We start from the raw sequence: 12,654 nt of genomic DNA on the forward strand, positions 1-12,654 counted from the left end.
GTAACTAAAACTGCTGTGATCTGGTTTTGTTGGTGGGTGTGATGATGGCTTTCTGTTCAACTGGACTGTAAAAAGCAGCTGAGCTTCTCAGAGGAATCACCATCAATTCACTGGCTCAAAGCAAAATATGAGACAACATTGACCCTGTGACCCAGGATGCTTCACTGGCAAGTGGAGAGGCTGGGTACTGTTTGTTGTTGTTGTTGTTTTGACAGTGTAGGTGTCTACATATGAGAAAGAAGCAAGACAAGGGTAACAATCAAACACACAAGAGGGAGCTAGAGACACAGTACAAAAAACAGAGGGTATGGCTTTAGAAGGGCAGAATAAAAAAATAATAAAAAATAAATAAATGAAACAAGAAATCAGGAGAGAGAGCTACTGAGGTTTACTGCTAGCTAAGAAAAAAATAACCTCCATATGTTTGGTTCCCCTTTTTCTCACAGAAATACGAGTTTGGACATTCTATGTGGACAAATGGGATTACATCAAAGAAATGGCTGATTCTTCAATACATTTTTTTTTCTCAGTGACAGCAACAAAACCTTAGGACCCTCAATTACTGCTCACTGCTTGGGTCAAGAAGGGGTAATCATATTTAGTGTAATGGATAATTAATCCATGGAACTCATAGGAAAGAGTCTTATTGAGAGAACTCATTTTGTAAATTTCCAAGAGCTTTAGACAATTAGTGAAACTACAACATCTGCTGTTATATCTTCTGCCCTGGTAATTACAAGGACTATTAATTCTCTTATCTCAGGGGAATGCTCAGAAAAAAAAGATTAGGAAGATGTTTACATTTATGGTACTTCTGTATAGTTAGATGACAATGAGATTTCTTCTGGAGTATAATGTTTTTGGTAAAATGCTGAATTAGATGTGCAACTGGTTTATTTATTTTTTACACCTCCTTTATGCCCAGTAGATTCAGGCAAAATAACTAAGATGTATGTCAATAAATGGGAAGAGTTCAGGTAGAAAATATATGGGAGCTAGATGTGTGCAGGACTGCACCTAATAAAATTAATCTTTAATGCAAATAAATTATCTTCTAGAAATGCCCAAAATTCATAGGTACAGCTTGGTTATACCTGTATTTACATTCAGGCTATATGATCAATAAGGAACTCCATTTTTTTGTTGTTGTTTATTTGTTTTTGTTTTGTTTTGTTTTGTCAGTTAAGCATCCCTCCTCATTTTAAGGAGCCAAGCGTATCAGAGTCCCAGCTGGGAGCATTTCTGAAGCCAGTTGCATAAAGTGTACTGAGAGGAAGTTAGGCTTCCTGCTCCAGGGACATGTTCAAAATTCACTGCTATCACATATCCTCTGCAAATGGTGGGCACTTACTGCTGTCTTTGCTTTGTTAGGCCTGCTGGTCCTGCAGAGCTTAAGAACCTCATTATCCATCCTCATGGGGAACCAATGTTTATAACAGAGCTGGGAACACAGTTCTTTCCCTGCCAGGAGGGCATTTTAGTCATCTAGCGAGTGGCTAGAGAGTTCTTGAGGGTGGTGTTTGCTCTTGCTCTTTTGATTGTCAGATAATGATTTTTTAATTTTTATTTTTAAAGTTGGCCATGCAACAAGAATCACCTTCTACAGGATTGTTTTCTATTCACCTAAATATTCCACTCACAATTATTTTACTACCATAGAACTTTAACCTGACGTCTCCAACCCCACCTCTGATTGACAGTTTACTACAGAAGTACAGAAGGAGTAAGAAAACTCAAGAGCATCCTAAGCATGGCCATTCTGTAATATAGCCTCATGCCTCCCTGAAGAGCAATGTCATGGGGGGTCCTTCTGCTGCAGCCAGCATGAGTCTCCTGTTGGCTGTCAGCTCCTTTTCTGCCAGTTCCCATCCTGATGATGGCAGTTGGTGTTTTACATCAGTCCTGGTTCCTTTAAACATACTTGTGTGTACATGCATGTGTGGGTATACAAATGCAGAGTATAAGCTGCAGATATACTTGAACCACCTGGTTACATTTAGGGGGATAGAGGAAGAGATTTATCCAGTAGTGTGCTTATAAGTGCTTCGCAACTGTGCCAAAAGCAAGCACAAAGGGGACTACAAATGTGAAGACTACTGTGATCAGTGTGAGAGTATCATACAAGAAAGGAAAATATTTCTTCATAAGAAAGTAACTGTTGTATGAAACAATTCAGCATTCTGTTACAAATAAATATGAGAAAAATAAATAATAAACTTTTGAACAGTTAACAGAGAGACCAAATTGTTTATGGTATAACTCATCACCTGGCCAGAGCAAAATTATTATCAGAGAGAAATATGGTTTGGGGGAAAAAAAGAAAAAAGTGAAGGGTTACTGAAAATTGCTTTCTGGAATGGATGTTAACAAGCTGTGAAAAACAGAGAAACAGCTAATTCAGTAATGTAGTTGTAGAACAGAGGTGTAAACGCACCACAGAAGCCAGATTTATTTACAGTAATGTGAAGACAGTCACAACAATGCAGAAGTGCTCAACACACGGACAACAGTGATGCACAGTAAAGGCAAGCATTTATAAAAGAATCTTCCTCCATACATGTTTTGTGAAGAAAAAATACAGAAATGGTTATAACAGCTGGGGGACAAATCTGTAATAATGCCAATTTTGTGTGTTTTGCTAGGTCTTATCATGTGTGATATGTTCATTATATAATGCTATGTATGAATAAACTTAACCATGACAATTCAAAAATGACACTTAAACTACGTGAACCTGGTTGTAGCTACAACATGCTCATAACTGTTGGCTGTCCAAAGGGCCTATGATGTGTTTTCATGTTCTTTTCTTTCCTGAGAGAGGATAATGATGTATTCTTGCAGGTGTTTAGATGTGCTTGCAAGTGTGAGAGCAGAATGGGACCAAGCTCAAAGCTGTTTTGTTTTTTGTTTGTTTGTTTAAGGGAAGGCGGAGGGGGGAAAGGGGCTGAGCAGAGATGGAAATTTATCTCCTTTTGAGATTAAGTGAGAACTAACAAGTAGGAAAGTAGCTTAACAGGTAGGCCCTGAAAAAGCCTTGGAAGTGGAGGCTTAGAGTTTACATTTGGTATGTTAGAGTGGAGAGGCCAATGTTCAGTCCAATGTCTTTTGCTTCCTGCACTGCAGGCAAAACACAATGATCCAGCCAGGCAAATTAAAAGCCATCGTTTTTAATTATATACAGCATGAAAAACTTGTACCAAGACTTATGGATACACTGTTGCTGTGGCAAATTCCTTCTCATTTCTGGAAAGCAGAAGGTGATGTATAGAGATAGGAGAAAGCTAACAAGCTTCTGGGAAATACCCAGGATCTACTGTACATCCTAAAGCCTAAAGGCCTATATAGGGAATTTGAATTGGTAAAAGAGGATGTTCCATTTGTGGTTGGACAGAAGTAGATTATGAGATGCATTAATAAACAATATAACAGATAAAATGATTTTGATGAGAGATTAATAATTTTATGTGCTCTAAAGATGTAGTAAATCACAGTCATACCTGACTTCATTCAATTCCCTTGCTGCTAAGAAACATTCTACCCTAGAGTTCTGTTAGCACTAAGAAGTGATATATGAGCGAGGAGGTGGTGATGGCTATTTTGAACAAGTTCAGACATCAGACTGAATTAGCAGCATAGGAGGGAACATATTCACAACAGGGCAAGAGTCAAAAGATTTGAGGAAGTTCTTCAAAGTGTGTTTCATTGTGAGAACAGTAGAGGATACTACATACTTTTAAGTGAAAGGTTATTTTTGTAGTTTGAAGTGTAAGTCAGGTGTTTTGACAGGTTCAGGTTAAGAGAAAATATGAGAGACTGCACCTGCCACTTTCTGAGGTATGCTATATCCCTATATGTGGTGATTTAGACGATACAGAGGTAACTGTGGAAGATCTGCTAATGCCAAGTAAAAATGAACACCTGCAACTTTTGATGTTCTTCAAAGTTCCCCAAGGAGGACTTAACAGCAGAAATGATGGGCTGGGACAACTAGTTTATACGAGTAAAGGAGATTTATTGGACCCAGACCATTTATAATTGATAAAGCTCCCGCTTCTCTTCAAATTCTAGAAAATCAGAGACATATTAATTTATCTGAATGAGCCAACTGCTGATATTCCAGACTACAGAATTCCATTCAGAGTGGTCCCTATGGAGATGGTAGAGTTGCTTATGGATGATTAACAAGAGAGAAAAAAATAGTTAAAGAAAATAGTTTTGAGAAAACCTTATGTGATGTTGAACTTTAAATATTTAAGAGATCCAAGATCAGCTATAGACCAAGAAGGGGGTCAAAAGAGGATACAAGCCCTCTTTTTCCAGAAGTTCCTTTCCTGCTGTTGCTTTGTTGGCAAAAGTACATTCTCTTTAGCTTGGTCCGTGTCAGATGTAATGCATCTCCTGCCTGCTAAGAACACTTACAGCACATTTCTAAAGTCAGAGCAAGGCTGTTGGGCTCTGCAACAGTCCTGAAGTATGAGTCCAATATACAGTCTTGTACTGCAGGCTTGTCCATATCTCCTTTACCCCAGCAGGAGCAATGTGACTGACTGCACTTCTGCATATCTTCTGGCATGTGATGTGACGTGAGGGAGACCAAATATTGTGACTTGACACAAATGTAGGTGACTACTCCCTCCTTGCTCTGCCTGCCGCTTACACACGTGGGCAGCCACATCACCACGTAAGCTGGTCTCCTCTTTATATTCAATACCATGTGTTGGTGGTATCCTTTTTCCCAAGCTAAGCACTAAGGGCCTTATATTTTCAGGGCACTGACTGAAATGGAAATGAACTTAATTTGGTCTGCACATGGAAGTCTGCCAGTGTGCATGTTCGAGAATGGATTCACATGCAGAACCTTTCTGAGGCAAATTTCAAACAAAAAATTGTTGCAAATGATAGTACAGAAACCATTGCTCAAAACATTCCTTGCACCCAGAAAAAAAAAAAAAAAGAAAAAAAAAGTATGTTTCTGCAGCACTTGCCTAATATCAAACACTGGCTGTCAAGGATCCTCTTATGCTGAATGTGTTTCCAAGGATATTTATAAAAAATGCAGAGAGAAGATTGTGAGGTAAATATAATTCAGGCATTACCCAAGTAGGTGTGTCTTTCTCAAATGAGAAATATAAAATTGTCCAATATTGTGCATCTTCAAACAGTAGTTTTAAATAGAAAACCATGAAGAAACAGGGCACTTTATTTCAGTCATGACATTTTATCAAGACTATGAAGATGACATTAAAGAGAGGTCGGTAAAGAAAAATCACCATGAGTGAAATGTTAACTCCAGTGAAATCAGTGAAAGATTTCCCACTAATCAGAAGAGGGTGTGAGAGAATGGGAATTTTCCTCACATTGCTAAAATTACCCAGCATGTGAACAAGAATGGCAAAAACATAATTCTGTACACCCAGATGAGTATGCAGAAAGATGTCCTATTCTGTGCAAACTTATAGCATTGAAGACAAGGTGTAATTGCCAGTTTGGAAAAAGAGTTGTCAAAAAACTGCTTGTGGTTGAAAATTATTTTTTCTTTTACTTCATGCCGGAGACAAGTGAGAACATTGTTTACAACAATGACAGTTAGCATTGTCCCAGAAGAGTGAGTGTTCTCCTGCCTCTAAAAACCTAGGCAGGCTTTGAAGTTGTCACCATCTTTAAATAACACTTACATAAGTAAAGTACAAACCCAGCCTAAAGACACAGCCACCCTTTGGTACCCATTTTTCTTCCCAAGCAGATTTCCTTAATGGGGGTGTGAAGAAACTCCTTGTCTGCAGAACCATCTCTTAATGTTTTGGGGGCTTTTTTATTTGGTTTTGTTTTGTGGTTTTTTGTTGGTTGTTTTTTTTTTCAAACCAAGCTTCCTGTTAAGAGGTAATACATGAGACACATCCAGTGTAACATGTAAAGTGTCTAGGAAGCTCCATTTACTGCTGTTCTACAGATGATTCCAGTCTTCACATAACAGCAAATCTTTCACAATAGTTACTCAACCAAGGGACTGTCAGAAGTGAGGAAATGAAACAACATGATTTTCACATTAATGTATATGGTATATGGATTGCTTTTTAGCAATTATGGCTGTAAATGAAATAAATATATTTTTATCCTAATGAACTATTTTTTGATCCAATTCCTGACAATTACTGTATTTCATGATTTTTTTTTAGGTATTTGTTGTACTATCAAGTGCAATATGTGAAACTCTTTAACTTATTATTAAATAGCAAATATGGAGACTGTAATTTGTACAACTATCTCTAGAAATAGCTCCTGCATATTTTTGCTGCTCTTAAGACCTCAGGTGTTTCATGTGATGATTTAAATGTATGAAACCTACAATGCCTGTAAAGATTTTGGTACTGTGTTAGAGAGAATTTAAAATAGTATAATAGAAATATAAAAAAAAAAAAGTAAAGAAAGTCGAAGAACTAGAGTAGGTGTTGAAAAGAGACACCAAGTTATTTGAAGGCTTGAAAAGTGTCTTGCAGTTAAAAACTTAAAATAAGATTGGCTAGAAATGCTTTGATAGAATGTTTTTCAGCTGATAGTGTCTGCTTATCAAATTGTAACTGCTGGAAGGCATCGATGATCATATTTCTGGTTTTGAAATTATTTCAGCTATTTCAAAGTAGTTACACATCCTGTTTCAACATTTTCTAAATGAAAAATTATAATTTTCAGTTCTAAAAGCCTTCAATTCAAAACATAACCTAGTTACGCCAACCACATCTAAACTGAGCTGGAAATACTGCAAATGACCCCAAATTGAATTTCTTTTTGGTTTTCTTTTTTGTTGCTTTCTGAAAAAATCATTAACCTTTTGCTAGAGTTTTACATTTAGTCAAGATTTGAGAATGGAGAATTACCCAAAAAGAGTTCTTTCAATGGGGCATACCTCTGTATTCACTTCTTAAATTTACTTATGACCATTCTCTGGCACTGAGGCCAATTCACTTGTCACAGACTGTCCATATACTTAAAGTCTGTCTTCTACTAAAATATAAGAACCACATCCAAAGTGCCTATAAAGAGTGATTGTTGGTCTTCTGTAATTCCTGATCCATGCCCAGGAATTGTCTGGGACGGTATGAAGTGCCCCAGGTTAAAACCATTCAAGGGACTGGTGTAGGTGATTGACTTTCAGGCTTTGTGAGTTTTTTTTTCCCAGCACATTTTGCTTAAGCATGTCTTATGAAGCAAATCATAGCTTTTAATCTCTCATACGAAGACATGAAAGAAGCAATGACTGTAAATTAGAACTACAGAAGTACAAATCAGAAATACAAATTTGCAACAAAGCAATTAATCATTGAAACAAGATGTAAACTCAGCATCTCCTAATGCCTTCTCTTGCTGTCAAGATCAGACACTACTGCGGAATGTGCACAAGCCAAATAAAAATTATCAGGCTCAGAAAAGATATCAGTGTAAACAGTAGATCAAACCAAATAGCCTAATAACCCGTATCAGGCATTAATTCTCTAGAAAAAATCATATGCAAAAGTATTGTTTGCTTCTTGTGTTACATTGCTATTAGGTATAATTATGCATCCATTCATTTTATGGACATCTTAAATCAGAATTTGCCATATGAATTTCTCATTAAGCTGACATGGATATTCCAAGGGCTACATTTTGACATTTAACTACAGGCAGAAAAGGATGACACCTTTCCTAGGACTGTCAGAAAATGTTCACAGAGGCATATTTCTCTTCAAGTCAGGGCAGCAGTTAGTGCCAAATGCTTTAAGTGCAGAAGCACATCCCCTGCTGATTCCTCCATGAAGCTGGCCAGGATATATATGAAGTAAGGTTAAGTAGAAGCATGTCTTTCAAATATCCAAACTACAAACATCTTCTGTTTATGTTGACTGTTCTCACCTAGTTTCATGCCAAATGGGCCTTAAGCTCAGTATTGTTTAGTGGGTGATATTGGTGGTAGGGGGATGGTTGGACCAGATGATCTTGGAGGTCTTTTCCAACCTTAATGATTCTGTGATTTGTTACTGATAAATATATTTGGAAATTAAAGAAAAATTTCCTAAATGATCTTGTGGAAACTTAATATCCCAAAAGTATCTGTGAGATACATACTGTTTCATAGATTCAATACACACCTAGAGGACTATTTTTCTTCCTGTGAGCCTTTAGAAAAAAAATATGCTCAAACTCTGGTTGTACTTTTCCATGAGTTCAGTTTAGTAGTCTGTAGCCTGGAGCTATGGATACAAAATATTAGCTGTTAAACTGTCAAATCTTGTTGCAACAAGCAGCAGCAGCCATTACTTCAGGGGCATTTAAGCAGGGCTTATTGAATATTTTTAAAGCATACAAAAGCCTCTTTTCAAAAGGAAAGGGATTTTTAAAGTCAAATTTTATAAGATTACATGATACTGAAAAAATCAAACTGAAACATGTCACATAGAATAAAAATCCTAATTAGGGCCCAATTGGCATTTCTGGTGATCCACCATTTCCTAAAATGCACGTCTGTTCCCAGAATTTAGTTGGTATGAAATCTGTTCTCCTTACTTTGACAGTGCTATCAGATATGTTAATCCACTGTGGCAGAAAAAGTCAAATGCAGGGCAGCAGGGGTAGCTAAGTGTACGGTAAGATCTCCATAGAACCCAGGGCATTGTACAGTGTACTCTGAAGCCAGCTTCATTTTCAGAGCATAATTTTAGATACCAACATATATGTGTTGTCGTTGTCTATCAGTGCTTAAGATTTAACCCCTGCCACTTATTGTTTGTGACAAACTATATCTTGTTCCTGCTTATCCAGGTAAATGTTAGGTTTTAACATGTTTATGAAGCAGTTAGCACATGAAGTCACAAGTTTGACAAGTCCTGAAGAAATTTCTGTATCAGCCTCAGTGTTTTGAATTAACCTATCTTCATGTGCACTTATAGAAAATGTTGACTGTTGTTTATTTTTTTTCAGCAAGAAGTGTTCATGAGCAAACACCCTTTGATGACTATGGCTGGGTGTATTTGGGACCATTTGGGTAGTCCTTTACTTCCTGAGAAGCCTGACTGGCAGTGTGTGGCTAGTGGTATTGTTACTGGTCCCTAGTCTGTGCAACAGTGAATGGAAAATTTGGAAAAGATATAGTGGAGGATGATAACATTTTAAAGGCATTTTAGATATCAATAAGGAAAAACAAACCAACAAACACATAAATAAATAAATAAAACTTTAAAGATTTTCATGGGATAGTGATTAAAATGCTTCTATCTCCTTACCTGTTTCTTTCTTACTTTTTTTTTTTTTTCTCCATGTTTGTCAGTTATGATGATCTCTGTTTCTAATTCCTTGCAGACATCTCAGTCAGTCTGTTAGCAGTAGTCGTCAGCTTCTGCGGGCTCGCTTTGCTGGTAGTCTCACTTTTTGTCTTTTGGAAGTTGTGTTGGCCCTGCTGGAGAAGCAAACCCCTCACTTCCAATGCCAGTAATGTCCCTCAGAGCAACTCGAGTGCTCCAACAGAGGTTTTTGAGACCAGCGAGAAAAAGGAAGTTAAAGAAAATGAGAAACCTACAACAAAGGTACTTGAAGCTGCATTGAAAATTAGCCACACTTCACCTGATATACCAGCAGAGGTCCAGAATGCGCTGAAAGAACATCTGATCAGACATGCACGCATGCAGAGGCAGATCACAGAGCCCACATCATCATCAAGGTAAGGGACACTTACATCTGTGGCACGTTTCCTGGAAAAAGGTACAACCAGAACATTCTGCTGAAAACTTCCAATATCATAGGTTATTTGCTGTGTTTTTACCAGTTATGGGTGAAACGACAGTCATGTGAAGTTAAACAGAATATTCCAAAATAAGTGGTGCTACCACCTTCATCTACCTCACTGTTTTAACATATGAAGATCAAATCTCTGTCTTTTTCTTGTAAATACATAGGTTACTGCTACTTTAAGCTTTTCCTTTTTAGGTTTTGTGGATAGGAAAATCAATCTGAGTGTGATTTTTCCAAGTACTGCAAGTCTGTCATTTCACAGAGATATTTTTGTAGATATAGGAGTTGCTTTTGCAGTTGAAAGTTTTCTTCTTCATTAAATAAATGGCAGGTTTGTTTTTGATGGCACGTTTCTTCAAGACACGGTTTGCCACTTATAAAGGAATTAAAATCCCAGTCTAAGAATGTAGACCCTTACAGACTGACATTAAAGCAGTATAGATTCTATATAGATTTTAAAATAAAAGTCAAGCACATAATATTGCTGCAGTGATTTCTTTTGTATTAAAGTGAAGGACACAAACTTTCATTTTGTCACAGATACTGAGTTATCTTGTAAAGTGGTGAAGAAGAGATGTGCAGTGACCTGTAGTATCGAACAGGGTTTTCTTCAAATACTGTCAGCAATTTAATGCATGGGAAGTAGACAGTGAACTGCAAAGATAATTTCTTACATAAAAAATAAATACACAAATATTTTTTTAAAAGAAATGTTTTATAAACACAATATGGGAAACTGAAGGTTAAAAGAGGCACCTGAAGTATTGCATAATGCTATAAGTAAGAGTACAAATGCTATATAAGAAGTGGCTTTCACTCAATGGACTATTTGCTAAATCAACATAAGCTACAAAAGCAAAACAAAACAACAAGAAAAAGAAATATCCCTCACATTCACAATAATCATTGGAGGCACAAGACTAGAGAAGACACATACTTTACCTTTAGTGGGCACATATTTTGCTGGCTTTCTGAGAGTCCCTAAGACAGTGTTTTGCTTGCTCAGTGCATTCATTGAGCTGGTGAGTAGAGAAAGGCATTTTTTCCAGCTATTCTAACAACGGGGAACAGCCAACAGGCAACCACAGAAGGCTCCCAAAAATTAGAATACTCCATCCAAAGGAGGTCTGACTGACTCTAGCAGCTGAACTATGCTGAATGATGAGACTATACAGCTGGCTTGAGGCCACATTGCCCTGGTTGTGCCTGACTCCAACTACTATATCCATCTGCTAAGAGGGGGAGCACGGTATCCAAGTCTCTCTGAGGAACAGTTGCAAAATACTGGAAAAACAGCTCTGACATGGTAACTGCTATAGGAGACACAGAGGGACCAAAATTGATACAGCTCAGCATGATAAAGATATTATGCAACTGGCTGCTATCTAATTGGACATTAATTGGAAGAGTTTTATCCATCATGTGCCAACAGGTAAATCTGTAGGTGATTGGACTCTGTGACCTCCTGAACAGACAGAAGAAATAGCTGGCAAACAGACTTGAAAACTCTCTGGTAATATAGGGGAAAAAAGAAGTTCCGGGGACATGATCCAGAGCTACTTCAGGCTATGACAATATTCCCACAGGCCTCCAGAGTGATTTGGACTGGGATCTAAATACATAAAATATCCCTGAGACCAAGGACAGTTTTACAAAATTAAAACCTGTCATCAATCATACTCTTCCTTTACGATGTAAGGGAGCTTTTTCTTTTTACCCTGTCTAGATTACCAGTTTTAAATCTTTCCTGAGAGGGACAGTTCCTTTCCCTTGTGTAGCCTTGCTTGTCCCACTTTAACCAATTAATAGTAAGGTGTAAAAAGCAAAACAAAAACAAACAACAAACAACAACAAAACACCTTGTTACAAACTGTTTAGAATGAGATGTATCTTCAAAAGTACCTAGAAATCATCCTTTCTGTATTTGCAAATGCATTTTTTCTATAACCCTGCCTGTCTGCTTGGTGAGTCTAAACCTTCCCACAGCCCATATTAATTATTATTGCCAAGAATGTCATATATAAGATGAAGGTAGGATATTTAGACCAGTTTTCTGGATTACTACTTCTCTTTCGTGTGACAGAATGTTGGATGACATAATGATTAAAAACTGGCTCTGGTGTCTGATATCCATGATACATGTTAGTGCAGGGAAATGAAAAATTTCTGCTTAAGTAGAATGATACCATTTTCGTAGTTCCTAATAATAAGAAAAGGCCTGCTAGTTTAAAAGAAAAAAAAAAAAAGAAAAAAAAGAAAAAAAGTCCTTCAGTCCTTGATCCCAATTAGCTAGTAAACTACTACAATAGAAGAATTCCTGCATCAGTGGTGTTCATTCACATGCATTTTTGCTCTGTGTTGGAGAAAGACACTTTTCCCAGAACTTTGTGAAGTTATTCTGTAATATAGTGTATTGTTTCTATGATATTTCATCCTTCAAATGTTCACCTTAACTTTCAGAGTGCTTTGAGCTCCTTGGTGTTAGGTGGGAAAGAAACTTGCCATTCAGCTCTACAAGAGTAAGTGTGCTCCCAAGAGGTATAAATGCAAAAGTGAGGTGCTTGGAAATGTTAAGTTTAAAGAAAAACAAGCAAGTCTCTTGAATTTGATGACTGCAAGGAGGAAACAGCAGCCTCAGTTCTGTCTAAATACAATTTAAGTGCTGGTGTCCATTCCTGGATTTGTTCCAAAACATCACTCTAATGTCATGTAGTAAAGCTAGACCAGAGCCACATGTCATAAATCTCAAGTCATATCATAAATCAGCATCCTATCCTACTTTTTAGTCTTACATATGTCAATCTTACTGAGTAAGAAAACAGCTTCACACTATCATTATTCCTGTACAAGCACATTTTATATTAGAGATTTATGTGCAGACTTACTGTCACT

General features: G+C 37.2%; 1 protein-coding gene across 1 annotated transcript in view; it reads left to right on the plus strand.

Annotated features, from left to right (window-relative positions):
- Nucleotides 1-12,654, plus strand: part of SYT10 (synaptotagmin 10) — a 36,051-nt gene that overhangs the window by 3,331 nt on the left and 20,066 nt on the right. Inside the window, exon 2 of the mRNA XM_048057291.2 lies at nucleotides 9,334-9,691. Coding sequence (XP_047913248.1) covers nucleotides 9,334-9,691 — 358 coding nt within the window. The remainder of the gene's footprint in view (nucleotides 1-9,333; nucleotides 9,692-12,654) is intronic.

This window comes from Anser cygnoides, chromosome 1 (assembly GCF_040182565.1).
Source record: "Anser cygnoides isolate HZ-2024a breed goose chromosome 1, Taihu_goose_T2T_genome, whole genome shotgun sequence".
Classification (NCBI taxonomy): domain Eukaryota; kingdom Metazoa; phylum Chordata; class Aves; order Anseriformes; family Anatidae; genus Anser; species Anser cygnoides.